A 22,800-nucleotide genomic window follows, 5' to 3' on the forward strand; every position below is an offset into this window, starting at 1 on the left:
ACTTATATAGACATACGTTATAACATATGTGTACACACACGTATAAAGTTACACAAGACATACATATAAATTATATACATATATGCATACATTATATAACCTACATATGTGCAAAATATACACATGTATATACATACAAAACTATAAAAATGTACATATGTAAGTATTACATACTACATATGTGTAAATTATACACATGTATATACATACAAAACTATAAAATGTACATATGTAAGTATTACATACTACATATGTGTAAATTATACACATGCATATACATATAAAACTATAAAATGTACATATGTAAGTATTACATACTACATGTAAGTATTTCATATCCATTTCAACCAAGAACTGTATAATTTATGAAAGGAACAAAATGTATGTTCACTATCGAGCGACCATAATTAACTTGATTAGTTATCAATGAATGTATGACTAATATACAGTAACAGCATACGATTTATTAATCATAAAGTGGAATGAAATGATGAAATAATACGGAGGAATAAACACAATAGATTTTTAAAAGATTTTTCCTTTAATTTATTTAATTAGTTCCTGATTTCAGTGAACGAACGTGATACGGGAACGGTTCAATTGATCAGCGAATACGATTGAAAGCGTGGTTGATAACCGAGAAATTAAATGATGCACACCTGCATTCGTCGAATTTCGAAATTTTTGCGAGCTTCGACTCGCTTTGGGACCACTCGGGCTTGTATTAAACGCTTTGAATCGATTGCTGTACCCTCACAGAGCTAAATTAAAGAGATCGAAATTAAACCCGTTGCACACGTGAATTATACAATGCGAGCCTTTTAATTTGATGGAACGGTCTCTGTTAACGGTACCTACATACTGGAAAAATAAACGATTTATCAAAATATGAATTCAACCGAGCAATTTCCAAGGATTAAAATTTTAATTATCCAATTAAAATTGTAGGATATTGTATTATGAAGTTTCGAATAATTCTATGAAATTGTTAATTCAAGTCTCAGAATACTATTATGTAAGCTATTTATGGGAAATTTTATGGGAAAAGAAACAATTTAATTATCCAATTAAAAATGATACATTTAAATTCATTTTGATGAGTGAAATAATTTTATGGGTTTCAGAGTGCTGTTACGTAAATTACGTGCTCAAGGAGATACTGCAAAATAGTATTAATTTTAATTATTCATACAGAAATGTTGTATTTAAATTGATATTTAAGAATGAAGTATTTGTATGAAATTGTTAATGCAAGTTTTATAATATTTTTTAAATTACAAGGATTCAAGTGAATATTGTAAGAAGATACAAATTTTAATTATTCGATTAAAATGTTCAATTTAAATTGGAATTCATAAACAAAATAATTAACTGAATTTTTGAATAAGGAATGTACAATGTTATTACGTAAATTGCATTAATTTAAGCAATTAGTACAAAACAATAATTTTATTTAATATTAAATTTTATTCTATTATTTTATTCAATATAGACTTTTAATTATTCATTCAAAAATTTTTAATGTAACTTTAGGTTGTATTGTATTAATACAATACAAATTGTATAATTTTGTAATCGCATTATTAAATGATATATGACATTAAATAATAATAGTACAATTTACAAAATACTAATAGTATAATAACATTATAATAGTACTACACAATAATAATAATAATGAACAACCTAGATATACTAATGCAACCACATATTTTATAATCAACATAATCTATAACAATTTCAAACGACATCAACAAAGAAAATTATTACCAATTTTCAAGAATAATATTTAACGATCGTAACCATCCTAACAGACACATTAAATCACTTTTTTTGCATGTCGGTTAGAGTATCGGGTACGATGCGATAAGAGCACAAAGCGGTTCTGGAAGTCTTATCACACCCTGTCCACGACGTTCGTCGGTGCAATATTTTTGTAACACACTCGCAACAGTTCCCCACCGAATTAATCCTACAGATCGCGAGTTACGATAATACACTCGCGGCAAATGGATTTCGTGGCGAACAGAAAACACTCGATCCACTCTCTTCACCCGGTATGTCGTCGGAATGCAATTTCGTTGCGATAACCGCCAGGGAATTGAAAATGTAATGTCCGTCAGATATCGTTGCTTGTGATCTTGTTACATGGAGACACCCTAAAAGGGACCACGAATCACGAGAAAAGGGATTGATCTGCAAATATTCAATACCGAGGGATTCGAGGGTCATGGATAGGTTATGGCAGATTATTTCTTTGCCAGGATAATCGCTTTCGATGACTAGGTGATATAAGTATAACTGATAAGTATAGTTAGTATGAGATAAGTATTGTAGATGTAGTAAATAATATTGGTATGTTGAGAAATATGCAATATATGCAATAGTAAGTTAAGTAATATAATAGTCTAGCGTGTAGATTAACCTAACCTCCAAATTTCTTCAGTTCTCAATTTTTTAATCTTCAAATGTTACTAACGTTAATCTTCAAATCGATCGAAAACTTCAAATGTGTTGCAGTACATGAAATTGAAAATATAATATATCATCCCTTAATAAATAAAAATCTGAAACATTGATAATATATTTTAAAATTGCACATTAAAGGTATATTCCACCCCCGATGGAACAATCTGAATTTTCTGGAGTCGAAATTGATTTTCACCCCCGAATTCCACGTCTCACGGCACTGACAACAATCCAATATCGAAACGAAGAAACATCCCCTAAGTTTTTGATTTCGACCCACTGATCGCCATTCTGTGGAGCGGCGATAAAAGGGAGGCCGAGAAGAAACAAGACGGAGTTAACGTCGCTAACAGCTGTCGGTACCCGCGGTGCAAATAAAGGGGTTCAATCTACCAGAATTGTTCACCCTCTTGTCTATGAATTGACAAGTCGAAAGATGAGAAAATTGCCTTCGAGAAAAATTGCCTCGTTATCCGGACCATTGTGACGGCTTCGGGAAATGTGACAACGATCGATTAGGGGGGAAGATTTAAACTGAACTGTGAAAAGTTACATTTTTTTCGATGAGGAGATACTTTAATATCTTAAAACTTATATCTTCTTTGACTTCTTACATAATATTTAACGTTGAATGTATCTGCTAATGTTTACATGTATGTGCAAAATGTATATATGTATAATGATGTATGTTAAAAATTGAATTAAATAAAAATAAGTTCTAAATCAAGTAAAACACTAATTATAAATATTGAACATATAGAAAAAGAAGAGGTAATCTATTTATTAATATATTCAACATAAAATAGCTGAGTAATATTGTAATTACAGTGAACAAACATTCATGAAGTATGTGTGTATATATGACATGTGTTAATCAATTAGAAGCTTAATTTACAATAATACATGGTAAATAATTATTATAAAAATAAGTACAGAGACATCTCACAAATACTGTCAAGGGTAGTTTCTTTATTAAAATTTAAATTCCTTATTGAAATAATATATCAATCATTATTATGACATTTTCCCTTATTCACATATGAAACCACATATGAATTAATTATCAAAGAAAACATTTTGTCAATATAGAAACTACAAAAGTAAATAAAATTTATTTTTCCAGTAAATAAGAATTTCCATATTATTCAACATCTACACAATTTTTATAACTATTTCCACCGCCATAACTAAATTTTCAATTCGCGCATTCGATTTGATATTCGCAGCATGCATCTTCCGGAGAATGGAGGTTTCGATCGAAATTTTGATAAGGTTCTCAGTATGCAATTTTATGGAAAATTCAAAGTTCGCGTTTATGGTCCGTCGAGCGTATTCCGTATAAAAATATGCCGGAAGAATACGAAGAGAAGCCCGATAGGGGATGCTGTTGAAAAAAGAGAGCTTTTTGGAATAGCACCCTTGCATCGTTGCTTAGGCGCGGATTATACGGTTAGGGGAGAACATCCTGGCTACTAACCGTATCGGAAATATCGCTCTGTGGATTTTCGAGCTCGTGCTACACAGTCCCCTAAAATTCGGATGGGTGCAGAAATAATGGCAGAAAGCTCGAGGAAACACGCGGCCGAGGGTGGAAAACGGGAAATCCGGATCAAAGTTACGCGAGGCTCTTTACTCGCACCACAATGATAATATCTTCGAGCGGGAAATAAATATTCTTCGCACTGAAGAAACGAGATAACGAATTTAAGTGATTGACTACGACATTATGGTGAAAAAAGTATTATGCTGTCAAATTATTTTGACTCCTTTCATAATTTATTTGACGTAAAATGAACGACGACAAAATATAAATCATCAATGGCTTATTTTACGCCATCTATTAAAACAATATATTACCTGAAAACCTCAGGTAACCTGAAAGTATACCTCAGTATACAGTTTTTTATTTCGAATAAAAAAAAATTTATTTCGCCAAAATAACTAATTCTTTTCCTTTTATTTAAAAAGTGAATTTTCCGACATACTGTGTTACAATTTTAATGTAACATATTAAAACAAAAATTTGTCTGAATTTGTGGCAACCACACAATGGACAGCAGAGAGCGGTGGAAAGTGATGAATGTGCCAGCAATTTGTGTCTGTAATTTCTTTTCGCGATTTGCCCGCGCCAATGCGGAAAAAGGGTTTAAAAGCCACGTGCTCCGGGTTTCTATAAAACGCTGAATTAGTAATGCATATTCATGTAGAGCAGCGGTTCTCAGACCGGTTAATGAAAAAGTCCCGAACTGAAAAAAAGTACTCGATCCACTTTCGAGACCCGATCGATTCTTTTCGAAAGAATCGTTTCGTTCCTTTTTAATCGGCCGTACACTCTTTTGGCAGTTTAAAGAGGCTCGATTCGTTCCCGCTGGTCTTGTTCGGACCTCGTACCTTTTTCGATTGTTCCTTCTTCGAACCGGCAAACTTCTTTTCTACCGAGTCGCAGCCACGGTGAAAATAAAACTTGAGATAAAGAAGACTTCTCGAACAAGTAGAGAAAGGAGTTTTTATTTCTCTTCTTTTTTCTGCCCGCCAACGTATCCTGGACATTCATTTCTGATTTCAATGCGATCCTTCGCCACTCGTGCTTCCTTTCAGTTCACCTCGACCGGATATTCCTTTTCTTCGACTTATCGATTCGCGAGTTCCTTCGAGTGCGAAATAGACGATAATGATCCACGTTTCTGGCCGCTTTATGACGGAGAATTATGTGATCGTTTGCTGAATTGATTTGCAAGTCAATTCGTAGAGATTCGAGATCACTCGGAGAGTAACAATTCGTTGCTATTTCAAAGACATTGTAAAATTCTCTGTGTAAATCGTAAACAACTTGTTAGAGCTTGTTACTGATGTTCCGTTTGCATGGATTCGAATAAATTGTAGACTGAGTCGATATTCTGTTATCGATTACTGTGATGGGGACTTTGATATTGTGTGTTTGGAATTCTTGAAATTTTAACTTGGGGATTGGGGAGTTTTTGTATTTTTCTTGCATTTGGAATTTTGACAATTTGAAAAAAATTATTCATTCTTTTAACAATTTTTTATATAAGTATTTCATTCATTTTGCACTTGGATAAAAACTAAACAATTCAATTATTTTTCACTTTTTGAAACAATTCAAAAAACTTTAAAAGTATATGACAGGAAAATGTGTTAGATGTATCAATTACAGAGCTTTTTATATTAATTGCATTTGTGATTGAAGATACTGAACAACCTCATACGTATATTTCAATATTAAGAGGTAGTAATAATTTTGTTATATGTATCAACAATTTGCTTCAAAATTAAAGATACAGCTGTTATATTCATTTACATCTACACAGGGTACATGTACCAATTATAGAGCTTTTCTATAAATACCTCCTTTGTGAATAAAAAGAACAGAACATCCTCACCTGTATATTTCAATATCACCAAAGATGTTGAAATTAATTTGTTACTATATTATACATATAAAAGTTTGAGAATTGAATCAACAGCAATATTATTTTTATCCATGTATGGCTAAGGGGATACATCGATTACAGAGCCCTTATATTAATAATATTTATGATTACAATTGATTTACAACAATTTGATCTTTGCATATACACTTCAGTATTCCAATAAAAATAACATTGTTACTACACTATAAATCAACAATTCAGAATTAAATCAGCAACTTCCTCAAAACATTCAAGCATGCATCAAGCGATTCGCGAATAATTATTCAAATTATCGGAATTAATAAAACGGAGGTTCGAGAGGTAGAAAGAAAAGACGAAGAAAGAAAAAGAACGTACTTTCATCAACGTACTGACGTAATACAGACATGCAGCGATTTTTTCCCCAACCTCGACGAGTTTCGCCGTCACTCGGCTGTCTCGTTTCGCAGCGAGGTTCAGCAAATTGCGATCTCTCCCTTTTTTTCCCTAGATTCCCTTATTTGTCCTCCCTTTGCTCTTCCCTCCCCCACTCTCTGGGTTACCCTCTTCGTAGCTCCTGCTTTTCAACGATCAACCCCTCTCTCTCTCTATGCTCTGTCGTACACATGTCGACGGTACCCGTCCTTTTCGGGACACTTCTTGACGCACGTACACTCGCGTGTGCCCGCACGTGAGCACAGGTGAGGATAAAGGAAAATGAAATACGGAAGCGAGGGAAACGAGCGACTGCGGCTACGATGAAAACGTACGTTGATAAATTGTTCGAGTTTTGGAACTGCGTACTTGGGTGGAATATACGATTGTTCCATTTCTTATGTGTTACTTTTATGTGGGATCTTGTTAGGATATGTGTGTCTTCCTGTATGATCGCGACTTTGTGTACTTGTAGGAAATTTTTGCACTGGTATGGTTGTGAATTTTTGAAATGATATAACTGGGAATTTTGGCATTGATGTGATCGTGAATTTTGATAGTGATATGATCGTGAAATTTTGCACTGATATGAGCATGAATTTATGCAATTATATGGCTGCAAACAGTCCCTAGAAGTTTATAGACTTATTTGCATTCCAAATTCTTAAATTAAAAAATTTTCTGCTGAACTAATTTCCAAATTTCCAAATCCTTCAACTCTTGAATTTTCTAAATTTTCCAAACTCTCAAAGTTTTCTAAATTTTCCAAATTCCCCAAATTTTCCCAATTTCCTAAATTTCTAAATTTTCCAAGCTCCCAAAATTTTCTAAATTTTCCCAATTTCCTAAATTTCTAAATTTTCCAAATTTTCCAAACTCTCTAAATTCCCAAATTTTCCCAATTTCTCAAGTTTCTAAATTTCTAAATTTTCCAACTTTCAAAATTCTGAATTTCTAAGGCTTCCAATTCTAAATTTCCAAATCTCTAAATCTTGCAAGTCCCAAAATTCCAAATTTTTGAAACTTGTGCAATTCCTAAATTTTGAAATTAAAAAATTTCCAAATTTCTAAATCTTCCAATTTCAAAAATTCTAAATTTCTAAATTTCCCAATTCTCAAAATTGCAATTTCCACGTCCTCCCATCACCAAATTCCTAAATTTACAAATTTCCCACAAATCCAAACAAATCTTGCAATAAACATCTTTTAAACAAATTACTTCATTATTATCTTTTATCATGTATTTATCCCATTACTTCACAAAAAGAAAATTAATGGAAAATTCCTTAAAAAATTTTGAAACCGTCTCAAGAACGAAGTAGCATGAGTCAACGTCTCCATTCCACATGACCTTGAAAGGTGAACGACCTTCCCCAACTCATATCGGAGTACCATCGCATCCACAATTTTTCCAACAAATCACATCAAAATTCATAAACTAACCGTCTAACACTGTCATCCACACAAACCATAAGTACAAAGCACTTTATCGGACAGTCCGTATTGTGATAGTAAAATAAAAGAGCCACGCGGGCACAAAAGATCAGCACGGGCAGGGATCTCCTCGAGACGAGTCGAAAACAACGGGGGACAAAGGACACGTTCAGGAGCGTGAACGGGATGAAGTAGGATAACGCGGGAAGACAGGTTAATTGAAATAAACACAGAGTGGTATCGGCTAAAAAAAGAGGACGAGGGTCGAAATAAAAGAAGTACTCGAGAGGCAGGTCCCTACCTTCGAACTCGTTTCGATGACAAGCACAGCTATCCTCGTGGCTCCGCTCGCGGATAAATCTTACGCAGAACATGTCACCCTCTGGTGCGACCATAAACGACCGTGGGCGACGAACGACTGCCAGGAATTCGATAATGGAAATGCAGCACGACGGCGTCGTCGGTTGCTGCTGGTGTATAACCGGTGAAACCGTGGAGACGCTCGAGAACTAGCGGAGAGAGGAGGAGAAAGAGGCAACGAAAAACAAGGAAGAGGAGAGAACCGGAGAGCGAAGAAGCGAGAGAAAGACCGCCAGGGAAAATACAGCCAGAGGGTTCAAAGAGTTCTGGCCCTCGCCCTGCAGTATTTTCTCTATGTGTCTACCTTTTCATCCGCTTCGACGTGCCTCGACCATCCTTGGACGGTTCCTGTACACCTAACGTACCTTGCATACACCTAGATAGCTGTTGGTAAACGTTGCGATTGCTGAGTGAAAAGTTTTTCAAATATTTCGGGAAACTTTCATTTAGTGATAACGAGCGACCTTTTCAACCACTCGCTTTTTAACTCACTGTCGAACTTGTTAGGGATATTCTTGTGAGTCTGTTCGGAGAGATATTTGGGGGTTTTTGGAGAGAAATTAGGGGACTGGGGAGATACTAGGGAGAGATTAGGATGGGATTGGGGAGAGAGTGGGGAGAGACTAGGTGGAAATTGGGGACTGGGGAGAGACTTGGTGGAAATTGGGGAGAGACTGGGGAGAGACTTGGTGGAAATTGGGGAGAGACTGAGGGACTTTAGGTTCTAGGATTTCTAAATGCAAGAATACCTAGATTCTGGGATTATTCTAAGACTAGTTCTAGAACTACTAGGTCTTAGATCTAGGATTACTAAAGTAGTAGTAGGACTATTAAGACTGCTAGATGTAAGGTTAAATGGCGCTAAGGTCCTAGGTTGAAGGATTGAAGGGTCTTAGATCTAGAACTACTAGAGTGGTAGTAGGGCTAGTTAGTAGTAGAACTACTAGGACTACTTGGCAGTTCTATGACTGCTAGATATAAGGACAAATGGTGTCAAAAACCTAGGTTGAAGGATTGAATCCTAGGTCCTAGGATTTGTAAAAGCAAAAGCTTACCTAGACCCTACAACTACTACAGCTTGATATTAGGTCAAATGATGCTAAAATCCTACGTTAAAGGTCTAACATCTCCAAGTTAAAGAATTCCTACAGATTTAGTCCACAGATCCCAGAATGTGTAGATTATAATATAACTTCATATACTCATTTACCTCATTATGTATCAAGTTGATACGCTACTTATCACAACATTTCACAACTCTCCACATTACAAGGTCTGTTTGATTTGTGCCTACCTACATGGATCTGCAATATGCATGGACCTGAATATGCACTTGAAGTAATCGAGAAGCATGAATGACAGTGTTTCTTATATGGCATTGAAGGGAACATAGAATTCTAGAAACACTCGAAGCCTTCGAGGAACTCTCACGAACAGATGACACTGTTTCTTATCGGAGCGAGAAAGAACTGACAACCGCATTGATTTTTCTGTCTGCAATTTTTATTTTCAAGTTCAGATATTTTTGGATCCCTAAATTTTCAAGAACACTTTCTAAATTTTCAAATTTTTAAATTATAAAAATTCTAAAAACGTCCACCTATTAAAAACCATAAATTCGATTATAATCAAATAACAACCAGAATAAAGCAATAATTTTCTCAAATGCATTGGGAATCTTAACCAAATGCAAATACCTACAGCTACACACAAATAAAAAATAACACGTGTTCAAACTGAACAAGCAAAGTAGCTGTACAAACGGAAGCTAAAATAAGACACAATCGACACATGGAAAAACTTAGTTAACATTTCACTCTTGCTGCAAGCGCAACTTCCAACGTCCTGAATAATATTATTGATAAAGTTGAGACTGTATATTCAGAGCCACGTAAAAGTTTGCAGAAACATCGAGCGTGTAGTCGCGAGACGGGCAATTCTATTCACGCTCGTGAAATCGAGTTTGTTATCCGATGAAAGAGAACGCGCATCGCGGAACACGACACCTTTTCCTATCTGTCCCTTTGAATAGCAACTGATTTTTATTTCCGACGTTTCATTCGAACGTCGTGTTGTCGGACTGGACGTATTGTACGAGAAATTCCCGTGTCTCTGGTGGATGCAACAAATAAATGTTCGCAAGCGTTGCGGACATCGAACATGTATCCCTTTGCATTGCTAAACGCTCGGACAAACGCGACCTATGAGACCGGGAAAAATTGTCTCGGAAAAATTTCTGGAAATAGCTTTCAAAGGGGACATTTTTGATGCCATTCTATTTTTTAGTTATTTGTTGTGTTGCACGATTTTATTCTTTTTGATTAAAGCAACATTTTATTAGTTATAGAGAAGTTTAGAAATTTTGGAATTAACTTGCTTTGTAGTTTGCAGGTTTACAAATTTTGGAATTATAAAATTTGGAGATCTTTCAAGTTTTTTCATTTTTTTATATTTTTATGTTTTCGTATGTTTATATTGTCACGTTCTCACATTTTTATATTTTCTGGTTGTGTTTGCAAATTTTCATATTTTTATATTTTCACATTTTTACAGCGTCATATTTTCAAATTTATAAATCTTCTAATTTACGTATATTAATAGTTTCAAAATTTCATCTTGAAAGATCTAAAAATTCATAAATTTCAATATGACAAATTCTGAAATTTAGAAGACATTGAAATTCAAGAAATTCACCAATTTTGATATTATTATAAAAGTTTAAAAATGAAGGAGTTTGCATATTTTCATATTTAGATATTTTCCAATTTTCATATTTATAAGTTCTCAAATTTATAAATCTATGTAAACGTATATTGGTGTAAACGTACCTTAATACTACTCAGTGTGAAAGTACCCTTATTATGTTTAGTCCAAACGTACCCTAAATTCTTTTAGTGCAAAAGAACCCCAATAGAATTTATTATAAGCGTATTTTAAGACTACCTACCCCAAAAGTACCCCAAAACAGTGAAATGCAAACGTATCCTTAAGATCGCATGAATATACCTTCCCCAGATACAAGAACAAAGTTCGAGATGCTCAGAAATATCTCCATTTAAGTATAATTCAAATATTTCGACACAGTCACGTAAAGCGTTAATTCTCGCGTGTTGACGCGAACTGCACCAGCGTTAAACTGATTTCCGCTTCTGACGTTTCATTTGCCCTCGAACCCCTGGCGACAGTTCCGATTCGCGGCGCGTCTTTGTTCGGATGCAATAAATGCAGCCGGGATTGCACGTCGTCTCGAAGGGTGCGAGGATCAGCGCGACGCGACACCAGCCTTTACACAAATACGAATGTTTCTGTACAGGTGGAAATCTATACGGATGCGTCGAGACACTGAAGAGCAGGGTAGAATTGAAGGTGGGAAAAATACGAAAGCGCGGAGAGACGGTGAACAAATTTACACGGAACCTTAATTCCAGCGAATAACGAACGTATAACGCGGCAAATGCGTTTCTTCGTTAAGGCTGGTGGATTAGCAAGGGGTAATTTTATGAGACTGAAATATTTGTAGAGTCGTTTGGTGGTAGTTTTTATTTTTTTTGGGGGGTGTTTATATTGTGGGTAACTTGTGGGTAATTGGGGTTGGTAGATTTGGTGGTAGTCGAATTTTGGGGTTTATTGATTTGAATGTGGGAATGTTGGAAATGGAAGGCGAGAGAGGAAAGGTGGTTTCTTTTGAAGATCTATAAATTCTTATGTTACCAAATGCATACAATTTTAAATATGGAGAGACCTCTGAGTCGCTGAATTCTAAAGTTCACAGGCTTCCAAATTCTAGAATACTAAGTTTACAAATCTCTACGTCTTTAAATCCTCACACCTCCACATCCTCACACCTCCACATCCTCACATCTCCACATCCTCACATCTCCACATCCTCACATCTCCACATCCCCGTATCCCCAAATCATTACATCAACAAATATCTAAATTTCAAAATTCCCATGTTTCCAAATTCCAAAATCCTCAAATTTCTACGACTGCAAATCGCTATATTTACAAATCCTCACATCCCCAAATTTTTACGTCCCCAAATACCTACATCCCCCAATTCTCAGGTCCCCAAATTCTAAAAATCTGAAGTTCTTACATTGTCAAATTCTCAAATTCCCAAATTCGTAAATCCCCAAATTCCCAAATTTCCAAATTCCTAAATCCCCAAATTTCCAAATTTCCAAATTCCCAAATTCTCAAATTCCCAAATTTCCATATCCCCAAATTCCTATAACTCTTCAAAAATCCTTAAAACTACAACACGTAAAGTGCACAAATAAAAATCGTACTTTTTTTGTAAAGTACATGGCACAATTTTCTGAAACGATATTCGACAATACGGGCTCGTGAGACGAACACCCATCAAGACTTTGCAACGATAAAAAATGGAAGAGTCTGTTTGCATAACAAACGACCCGCAGGGGGCTAGCGTGTCGATTATTGCAAAGGGCTGTTAGCAAAGGGAGCGAAATCTGCGTCAGCAGAGAGACCCGTGCATGCATTACGAATGGGAAAACTCATTCTTATTCAAACAAATTGCTGAACGTACAAATAAAGAATAATTTCGAACTTCCAAGAAATATGTATCTTCGCTATATTATTTCTATTTCTCATCTGTATTCATATATTTAATACTTGAAATATTGAAAAATTGAAGAACCGAAGAATTGAAAAATTCAGGAAATGGAAAATTTGCAACCTTGTAAACCTTGAAAGCTTGAAACTATCAGAATATCCAAACCTCACAATTCTGGAAATTAAACCCATGTCAATTTCACAGCATCAAAAAATTCAAATTTTAAGTCTCGAAAAATTCCCTGTTCCACGGTCTTCCACACTCTTCCCTCATCCAGTTCTCCTAATTAAACCAGGATGATAACAAAACGAAAATATAAAATGCCCCCAATTACCTACCCAAATATTCTCCATTAACCCACCTACAATTCCTCTTACATAACGTCGGAACCATTTGAGTGCATGAAACCGAAATTTCGCCGAGTGTAAACGTAATTAGACCAACGATATAACGCTTTGCTATTTCAGTCAGAGCCGCGTTTCAGCTGCTTCAATTTACTTCCACTTTATTATCTGGTGGCAATTGCTCGTAAATCGCGTAATTTCACGTCCTTATTATCCTTCGCGCATACAATGTGGGTATGCAACCACGTGAACGTGGTGAATAGACAGCATGGGCACAATACATAACGAAAACGTATTATAAGAGGAGATGTATTATAACGGAGAGCCTGTTATAGAGAAGATGGACGAGAAATGAAGTGGTACAAGTTCTAAGCGAATGACGCCCGCATCGCGATCGCAAGAGTGCTCTTTGTTTTCTTGAATATTACGTGAAAGTACACCATAAAAATTTCTTGGTTTACACTCTTCGATTACCGTACTTCAGCTGCGGGTGGTACAGGGTGGTGTACTTGAAATGAATTTATTTTTGTATCAAGAATTTAATGTAGTCTTGAATTTCAATTTTTCAATTTTTCAATTTTTCAATTTTTCAATTTTTCAATTTTTCAATTTTTCAATTTTTCAATTTTTCAATTTTTCAATTTTTCAATTTTTCAATTTTTCGATTTTTCAATTTTTCAATTCCCCAAATTCTCAATTCACCAAATTTTCTATTTCTCTAATTCCCAATTCCCCCAATTTTCTATTTCTCTAATTCCCAATTCTCCAATTTCCCAACTTCCCAAATTCTCAATTTTCCAATTTCCAATTCTTCAAATTCTCTATTTCCCTAATTCCTGATTCCCCAAATTCTCAACTTTCCAAATTCCCATATTCTCCAAATTCCCTAATTTCCAATTCCTAAATTTCCAAATTCTCAAATTTCCAAATTCCCAAATTCCCAAATTCCCAAATTCCCAAATTCCCAAAATCCCAAATTCCCAAATTCCTAAATTCCCGAATCCCTAGATCTCATTATTTCCAAATCTCCAAATCCTGAAATCCTGAAATTTTCATATCTCATTAATTTCCAAATTCTCAAATCCCCAAATCCTGAAATCTCAAATCTCTAATTCTTCAAATTTTCAAATTTCCAAATCTCTCAAATCTCTGAGTCTCTAAAGTTCCCAAATTCCCAAATTTCCCAAATTCTGAAGTGCCATAAACCTCAAATTTCCAACTCCCCAAAATCCCAACATTCCTCAAATTTCTTTCTTCTCCATATTTCTCAAACTACCCCTCTTTTCTATATTTCACCGTCGACTTATCTTCATCCAAAAATTCACCCTTATCAAATCCTACAACTCACAATTATCGCAACACCCTGTACATGCAACCGACAAAAACCTTAACGGTACCAACACATTAATTCAATAGCACACGAATACCGAATAAACTCAATTAATTTACTTCCTACTTCAGATGTTCCTATAAGATTCCCATATGATAATAGCATTCTTGACGAGCGTATCTGCATCGACTCAACGTACAATTCCGCGAAAATACTGATAGAAATTCGCATTGAATGGCGGATGTACCGCAACTCTTTTCTATGCAAATCAATTGCGGTATTAGCGATATTAAATAACATATGATGCACCGTAAAACGAAAAACGAGCATGCAGGTATACGTAAAAAGGAAATAAAGTATCGCCGACGTGTAGGCAGATGTTGCGATAAGAAAATGTGTTCCTCACGCGCTAGAAGCGAACAGTATTCTTGCAATATTTTACGAAAAATCGCGATTAACTGCGACAAGGATAAACGCGAGGAAAAAATGTACAGGTGAAAGGATACTACGGGCGTTCGTTATGCGTTTGTGTGCACATGCACGTGTACGTAGGAAGTGCTGCACGAACTTATTTATGTTAAGTAACGTGGTAGATGCTTGTGTTGGTTTTCTGTGTGTTAATTAATTGCGATAGGAAGTTAGGGATTTGTGGACTTATTTAGTGAAATTCGAAAATTCAGAAATTTAGAAAATTTGTGAAACTTTGTAAGTTTGAAAAACTAAAGGGTTGAAGAATTGAAGGGTTGAAAAATTGAAAGGTTGAAGAATTGGGGAATTGGAAAATTGAGGACTTGAAAAATTAAAAAATTGAAACATTAAAAAATTGGAAAATTGAAAAATGGAAGACTTGAAAAATTACAAAATTGAAACCTTAAAAAATTGGAAAATTGAAAAATGGAAGACTTGAAAAATTGCACAAGTTGAATTCCACAATTTAATTTGAAAAATTACAACCTCATGAATTGAAAAAAGAAAGATTTCTGACTAAACAAAACCATTAAAAAAGTCTATTATTATTTGATCGAAAGAAAATAAAATTAGAAAAAAGAACTGGTCCTTGATGTTTCACAGGATGATTCAAAACGTATAAATAACGAGCTTCACACCAAGGAAAAGCTAGTGCTTATAATTAGCACAGTTTCTTTGCGAAAGTCACGTCTTCGATCCTTCTCCGAGTAACTGTCTTTGTTTTACGCTCCTTTACTCCTGAGTAAACCGTTTTATCCTTCCTGTGATACGGTACACGCATCACGATAATACCGTATGATCCCATGCAAATGATCTTTAACCTGTGCACTAGCCTGTGCAGTTTCCTTACTGACTTATTGTTAGATTAGGAGAAAAATATTACCTTCTTATCTTTTGTGATTATTACTTTTGTTCTTTCTTTTGAAATTCTACTCGATACGAAATTGGTATATCAAATTTTAGAAGTGAAGAAATCGAAAATTTTAGTTTGCAGGGGTGAAAATTTGGTAATATTGTAATTTGGGAATTTTTATATGTTCAAATTCTAATATTTTCAAATTCTCAAAATTCCAAATTATGAAATTTCCGAATTTTTAAATTTTGCAAATTCTCAAACTTTCGAATTCTAAAATTTCCAAAATTCCATATCTGCAAATTCCCAAAACCCCAAATTCCAAAATTTCCGAATCCTCAAATTTTCGAAATTCCACATCTGCAAATTCTAATATTTTCAAATTCCCAAAATCCCAAATTCCAAAATTTCCGAATTCCAAAATTATCAAAATTCTACGTCTGCAAATTCTAAAATTTTCAAATTCTCAAATTCTCGAAACTCTAACCCTCGAATTTCGAAACTTCCAAATTCTAATATTTTCAAATTCTCAAATTCCCGAAACTCAAACCCTCGAATTTCGAAATTTCCAAATTCTAATATTTTCAAATTCTCAACCTCCTGTATTACAAAATACTCAAATCCCAATAATCTCCAATTTCCAAAAATACCAAAAACTCCAATTTCACCTCCAAACTTATTAAAAAATCTCCAAATTTGCTAAAATCTCACATTTCCAAGACAACAAACTTCTCAAATTTCTAAATTGTCAACTAAGTTTTTGAAATTCTCAAAGTTCTCAAATTTCAATAATCACCAAATTCGCAATTCTTGTAATACACAAACCTACAAATATTTAAACTCACACATTTCCAAACTTGCTTAATCCGAATTTCTTTAACTTCCAAAGTCTCAATCACCAAATTACCAAACTTCAAATTTCACAAAAACCCCAAATTTCTCAAACTCTCCAAATCTTAAATATAGTAAAAAGACATTAAGTAAATGAAGAACATAACATAATGAAAAAGATATCGTCAATAGCAAAAATAATTTGGTAAAAACCTAAAAAATCTCAATCTAAAATTGTAAAATAACAAACATAAAAATAAAAATATCTAATAAAATAGTATATGCTAAAAACCATATAACATCAATAACTTATTTCGGTGAACAGAGAAAATTCAAAGGGACAAAGGGTGTATCGAGGACAAAGGATTCCTCGTAATCGTTAAAAAACTTGGTCACGAACCTGACACCGTTTCACCCCCATCTTGAATGGTTATGGCGTTATCGAGGGGCAATTCCTGAAACCTGTGCCGAACGGGTACAACACACACGCTCGTTCTCACACACGAATTAAGTATAGTATTTTTAACTGGAACGAGCAAGGGAGATGCAAAAGAGAAAGAGAAAAAGATTTAAGGGTCTTGAAGCATCCAGTCAGTAGTTCTCTGTTTGAAGGTTCGTAGCTTGAGAAGAGCAAGGTGAGCTGTACGACAAACATTTTTCTTTTACTTTTTCTTCTCCTTTTTCTTTTCCGGGCGCATAATGCACCTACAACAAGGTACATACAGTTTAGCGCGCAGACGGAAGCGGGAAAAAGAGAATGAAGAATGAAACGGAGAAAACAAGAGAAAGAAATATTAAAGACTTTTGAATAATGCAAAGAGATTCACGAATGAAAAGGCAAAATGTACTTTTGGTGTGCTTGGGTTAGAAGGCGAGTCTTGATTTTATCTTGGGAGAGCAGGAGTATTTTGTAACAGAAACTTTTGTAAGAGAACTAGTAGGCGACGTACGAGTATATTTTGGTAGAGAAATTTGGGATGTTTTATTGGAGTTTTGATTAGTTATATTGTTTCTAGAATTATGGACTACTAGTCGAATTTTACTAGACTACTAGACTACTAGTGCAATTCTACTAGACTATTAGTGCAATTCTCCTGGCCTGTTACACTACTAGTCTAATTCCATTCGACTACCAGGATACTAGTCTCATTCTATTAGACAACTAGATTACTAGTTCAATTCTACTGGACTACTAGAGTAGTAGTCTAATTTTACTGGACTACTAGACGATTAGTCTAATTCTATTACACTAATAGACTACTAGTCTAACTTTTTTAGACTACTAGACTACTAGTCTAATTCTATTAGACTACTAGACTACTAGTGTAATTCTATTAGATTAATAGACTACTAGTTTAATTCTATTAGGCTGGTAGACTGCTAGCCTAATTTTATTATACTACTAATTTAATTCTGCTGGTCTACTAGACTAATAGTCTAATTCTACTGGACTACTAGAGTAGTAGTCTAATTTTACTGGACTACTAGACTATTAGTCTAATTCTATAACACTAATAGACTACTAGTCTAATTCTATTAGACTAATAGACTACTAGTGTAATTCTATTAGATTAATAGACTACTAGTTTAATTCTATTAGGCTAATAGACTGCTACCCTAATTTTATTATACTACTAATTTAATTCTGCTGGTCTACGAGACTAGTAGTCTAATTCTACTAGACTAATAAACTACTAGTATAACTCTTTTAGACTACTAGACTACTAGTTTAACTTTATTTGACTACTAGACCACTAGTCTAATTCTACTGGACTACTAGATTACTAGTCTAATTCTACTAGACTATTAGACTAGTAGTCTAAATCATACTATGACTGATGACTGTAGTAGTATGTTTTATACAGAGTACCTTTTCTGTTAATAAATATTAAAATTTCAAGAAGGTGTTTAGTGTGAATTTTGCAAATGGTTTCATTGCTTAAATTTTAATTTAGTAATACTTTACTAAATAATTTTAGTTTTGCCTTTATTGAGGGTGGTAATTAGAAATTTAGAAATATCTGAGGTTGAAAATTGGATTTATTGGAATTTGACAAATTTTTAAGATAGAAATTGGAATTATTGGAATTTGAATAATTTGAAATTGGATAATTGGGAATTTCTAAGGATTGAAATTGGAATTTGAAAAATTTGAAATTGGATGATTGGAAATTTCCAAAGATTGAAATTGGAATTTTCGGAATTTGAAAAATTGGAAATTTGATAATTGGGAATTTCTAAGGATTGAAATTGGAATTTTTGGAATTTGAAAAATTTGAGATTGGATAATTGGGAATTTCTAAATTTTGAAATTGGAATTTTTGGAATTTGAAAAATTGGAAATTTCTAAATTTTGAAATTGGAATTTTTGGAATTTGAGAAATTTGAAATTGAATAATTGGAAATTTCCAAAGATTGAAATTGGAATTTTTGGAATTTGAAAAATTTGAAATTGGATGATTAGAAATTTCTAACGATTGAAATTGCAATTTTTGGAACTTGAAAAATTTGTAAATTCCACGATCGAAGACTGGAAATACAAATTAACAAATGTGTATCTTTTCTAAACTTGATAACTTGAATGCATAATAATAAAAAAATTTAAGAACTCGAAAACTTGAATGCATAATAATAAAAAAATTTAAGAACTCGAAAACTTGAATCCCCTAATAAAAAATTCTAAAAAATACAAGAAGAAACTGCATAATGAATATAATAATCATCCAACTAATCCTCCTTCAAACTCAATTGAGAACCACTGAATCCTCGGGTGCTTCGGGGTTAAAGACCGGGTGCAAGTCTTACGTGTACTCCGTGACTTCAATTTTCTCTCGTTGTCTTTCCTGGCGAATCTCTCCTGTTTTCTTTCTCCTTCTTCTTTCACCGACCTTTCTGCCATCATCTCCTTTCCTTCAGTACCATCCCTCGGCTTCTCGCTTTCATCTCTTTCTCGTCGCGTTACGTACGAAAAAGACACTGTCCATATCTGCGCTGACGAATGCGGCAAGGGTTCTTTTACAGTTTCTTTTTTTTCCTGTCTCTCTCTCTCTTTTCGTTCGCGAAGATGTCTCTTCGGGAGATTCCTACAGGATTACGGAGCTTACGCTAAGCTCCGAGGCAACGATTCGTTTGCTCGGTAAAAACAACTCACCCCGTAATTCCCTTTTAATTGAAACAAATATCTTAGTATGCACTTTTGGATCACGTGCAACTCATTCTGTTTGATGATTCTTTAAGCGTGGAATATTGTAGCTCGAGTGTGTTTTTAGGTGGTTTGGATTTTGGGGAAAAATGGGGAATGTGGAACCGATGTGGATGATGGTCGATGGGTTGGTGACGGGTGTGAAGAGGATGTGCTGAGGGCGTTTAGAAATGCTATGGCTCTAATTGGGCATGATAGAGAAATGGAAGAATAGATTCATTAGGTGTCTTTGGAAATTCGGAAGATTGCGAATTTGGGAGAGTGAGAATTTGGGAGAGTGAGAATTTGGGGGATTGCGAATTCGGGAGATTGGGAATTTGGGAGATTTCAAATTTGGGACATTTCGAATTCGGGAGATTGCAAATTTGGGAGATTGAAAATTTGGATGAGTGGAAATTCGGAAGATGACAAATTCGAAAGTTTGCAAATTCGGGAGAGTGGAAATTCGGAAGATTCCAAATTCGGAAGTTTGCAAATTTGGGAGAGTGGAAATTCGAAAGATTTCGAATTCGGAAGATTCCAAATTTGGAAGATGAGAAATTCGAAAGCTTGCAAATTTGGGAGAGTGGAAATTCGGAAGATTTCGAATTCGGAAGATTCCAAATTTGGAAGATGAGAAATTCGAAAGCTTGCAAATTTGGGAGAGTGGAAATTCGGAAGATTTCGAATTCGGAAGATTCCAAATTCGGAAGTTTGCAAATTTGGGAGAGTGGAAATTCGAAAGATTTCGAATTCGGAAGATTCCAAATTTGGAAGATGAGAAATTCGAAAGCTTGCAAATTTGGGAGAGTGGAAATTCGGAAGATTTCGAATTCGGAAGATTCCAAATTCGAAAGCTTGCAAATTTGGGAAAGTGGAAATTCGAAAGATTTTAAATTCGGAAGATAACAAATTCGAAAGTTTGCAAATTTGGGAGAGTGGAAATTCGGAAGATTCCAAATTCGGAAGATTGCAAATTCGAAAGATTCCAAATTCGGAAGATTTGAAATTCGAAAGATTCCAAATTCGGAAGCTTGCAAATTCCGAAATCTTCCAAATTCGAAAGGTTCCAAATTCAGAACTCTGCAAATTATGTCACATGAAAACTTCACAAAAATAGCAAATGTTTTGGTAAGTACTTAAACACTTTCTATGTATGTATTATGTATAGTTTCATTATGTACTATGTATACAGTCCGCTTAATTATAAGTGGATAAATGAGGGGAGAAGAAACACGCGTGCTCAGTTCGTTGACAACCGCAGACACGTTTTCGTTTCTTCCCTTTCCAGCCGAGTTCTTATGAGATTCCTCTGGGATTAGCTGTCATGGGATGAGATCACACCATACCGGAAGATCGTACAATGATCTTTCATCTACATATCCTGTGACTCTTAACATTTTTCAATTTTTTCGAAATGTAACGAAATCGAATTTATTATTTACAAATTTGTTATCTAATAGATTTGTAAATTTGGAATTTTATAGATTTGAAAACTTGTTATTTTATGGATTTGAAACTTTGTTATTTTATGCATTTGTAAATTTGTTATTTTATAGATTTGTAAATTTATTATTTTATAGATTTGAAAACTTGTTATTTTATAGATTTGAAAATTTGTTATTTTATAGATTTGAAAATTTATTATTTTATAGATTTGAAAACTTGTTATTTTATGCATTTGTAAATTTGTTATTTTATAGATTTGTAAATTTATTATTTTATAGATTTGAAAACTTGTTATTTTATAGATTTGAAAATTTGTTATTTTATAGATTTGAAAATTTATTATTTTATAGATTTGAAAACTTGTTATTTTATGGATTTGTAAATTTGTTATTTTATAGATTCGTAAATCTGTTATTTTTTAGATTCGTAACCTTGCTATTTTCATGGATTTGTAAATTTGTCATTTTATAATTTGTAAACAAGCAGATATACAATTTGATAGTTTGACAATTGGACAATATAAAAGTTCCGTAGCACAAAATACCACAGGGAAATCTTTTCCTAGAATTCATCGTTTTCATAAAGAGAACTTTCGGTCGGAAAATTGCGTGCAGTGACAGCTTAACTTCCACCACAGTGAAAGCTCGATAAATTTTATGGTCGTTCTGTTTCCGAATACCGGAACCCTACCAACATCCCCTGTAACCCTCTTCCGTTTTTCCTAGGGTAGCCAATGCTACAGCTGTTGCTGCTGTTTGTCAGAATATTTTTCATTTTCGTTATTTCGGTAGGAAATTTACTATATTACCCTTTAAACATGACCCTCGTCAAATTTCTTGTTTTAATTATTGTATGAAGTTTGATTAAATTAATACTTTAGCTTTCCTGATTTGTAAGTGTAGATAACTTTGCATTATTTTTATGGAATTTATATGTACAACTGTAAAATTGCAAAATTGTCAAATTATTAAATTGGCAAGTTGCCAGGTTGGCAAATTGTCAAGCTGTCAAACTACCAAATTGATTTCTTGTAAAATTGTCAAATAGTCAAATTGTTAAAAGGTCAAAGTGTCAAATGGTTAAATGATCAAATGGTCAAATTCCCAAATTTTCAAATTCTCAAATCCCCAAATTTCTAAATTCCCCAATTCCTCAATTCCCACATTTCCCAATTCCCACATTCCCCAATTCCTCAATTCCCCAATTTCTACATTTCCCAATTCCCACATTCCCCAATTCCCACATTCCCCAATTCCCACATTCCCTAATTCCCACATTCCCCAATTCCCACATTCCCCAATTCCCACATTCCCCAATTCCCACATTCCCCAATTCCCACATTCCCCAATTCCCACATTTCCCAATTCCCACATTCCCCAATTCCCACATTCGCCAATTCCCAAACACCCCAATTCCCACATTCCCCAATGCCCAAATACCCCAATTCCCACATTCTCCAATTTCCAACTATAAATCCAAATTCACCTAATTCTCAATCTCCTCAAAATCTCTCCAGAATCCCTATCATCTAAAACCACCCATAAAAAAAGAATTCCAGCAGAAATACAACGCGCCGCAACACAACGTACAACAATCCACAAAAACAGGTGAAATTAAATCACCCAATAACTCATAAAACACATGTTCTATATGCGTC

General features: G+C 34.3%; 1 protein-coding gene across 11 annotated transcripts in view; it reads right to left on the minus strand.

Annotated features, from left to right (window-relative positions):
• sick (sickie) overlaps window positions 1-22,800 on the minus strand; it is a 295,306-nt gene that overhangs the window by 114,953 nt on the left and 157,553 nt on the right. Inside the window, exon 1 of one of the 11 annotated variants that reach the window (XM_076531061.1) lies at window positions 8,050-8,158. The exons of the other annotated variants lie outside the window; for them this stretch is intronic. Within the exon in view, the coding sequence (XP_076387176.1) occupies window positions 8,050-8,143 (94 nt within the window). The 5' untranslated portion in view covers window positions 8,144-8,158. Of the gene's footprint in view, window positions 1-8,049; window positions 8,159-22,800 lie in introns of those variants that run through there. 11 annotated transcript variants of the gene reach the window in all.

The sequence above is a fragment of the Megachile rotundata genome, chromosome 4 (assembly GCF_050947335.1).
Source record: "Megachile rotundata isolate GNS110a chromosome 4, iyMegRotu1, whole genome shotgun sequence".
Taxonomy (NCBI): Eukaryota; Metazoa; Arthropoda; class Insecta; order Hymenoptera; family Megachilidae; genus Megachile; species Megachile rotundata.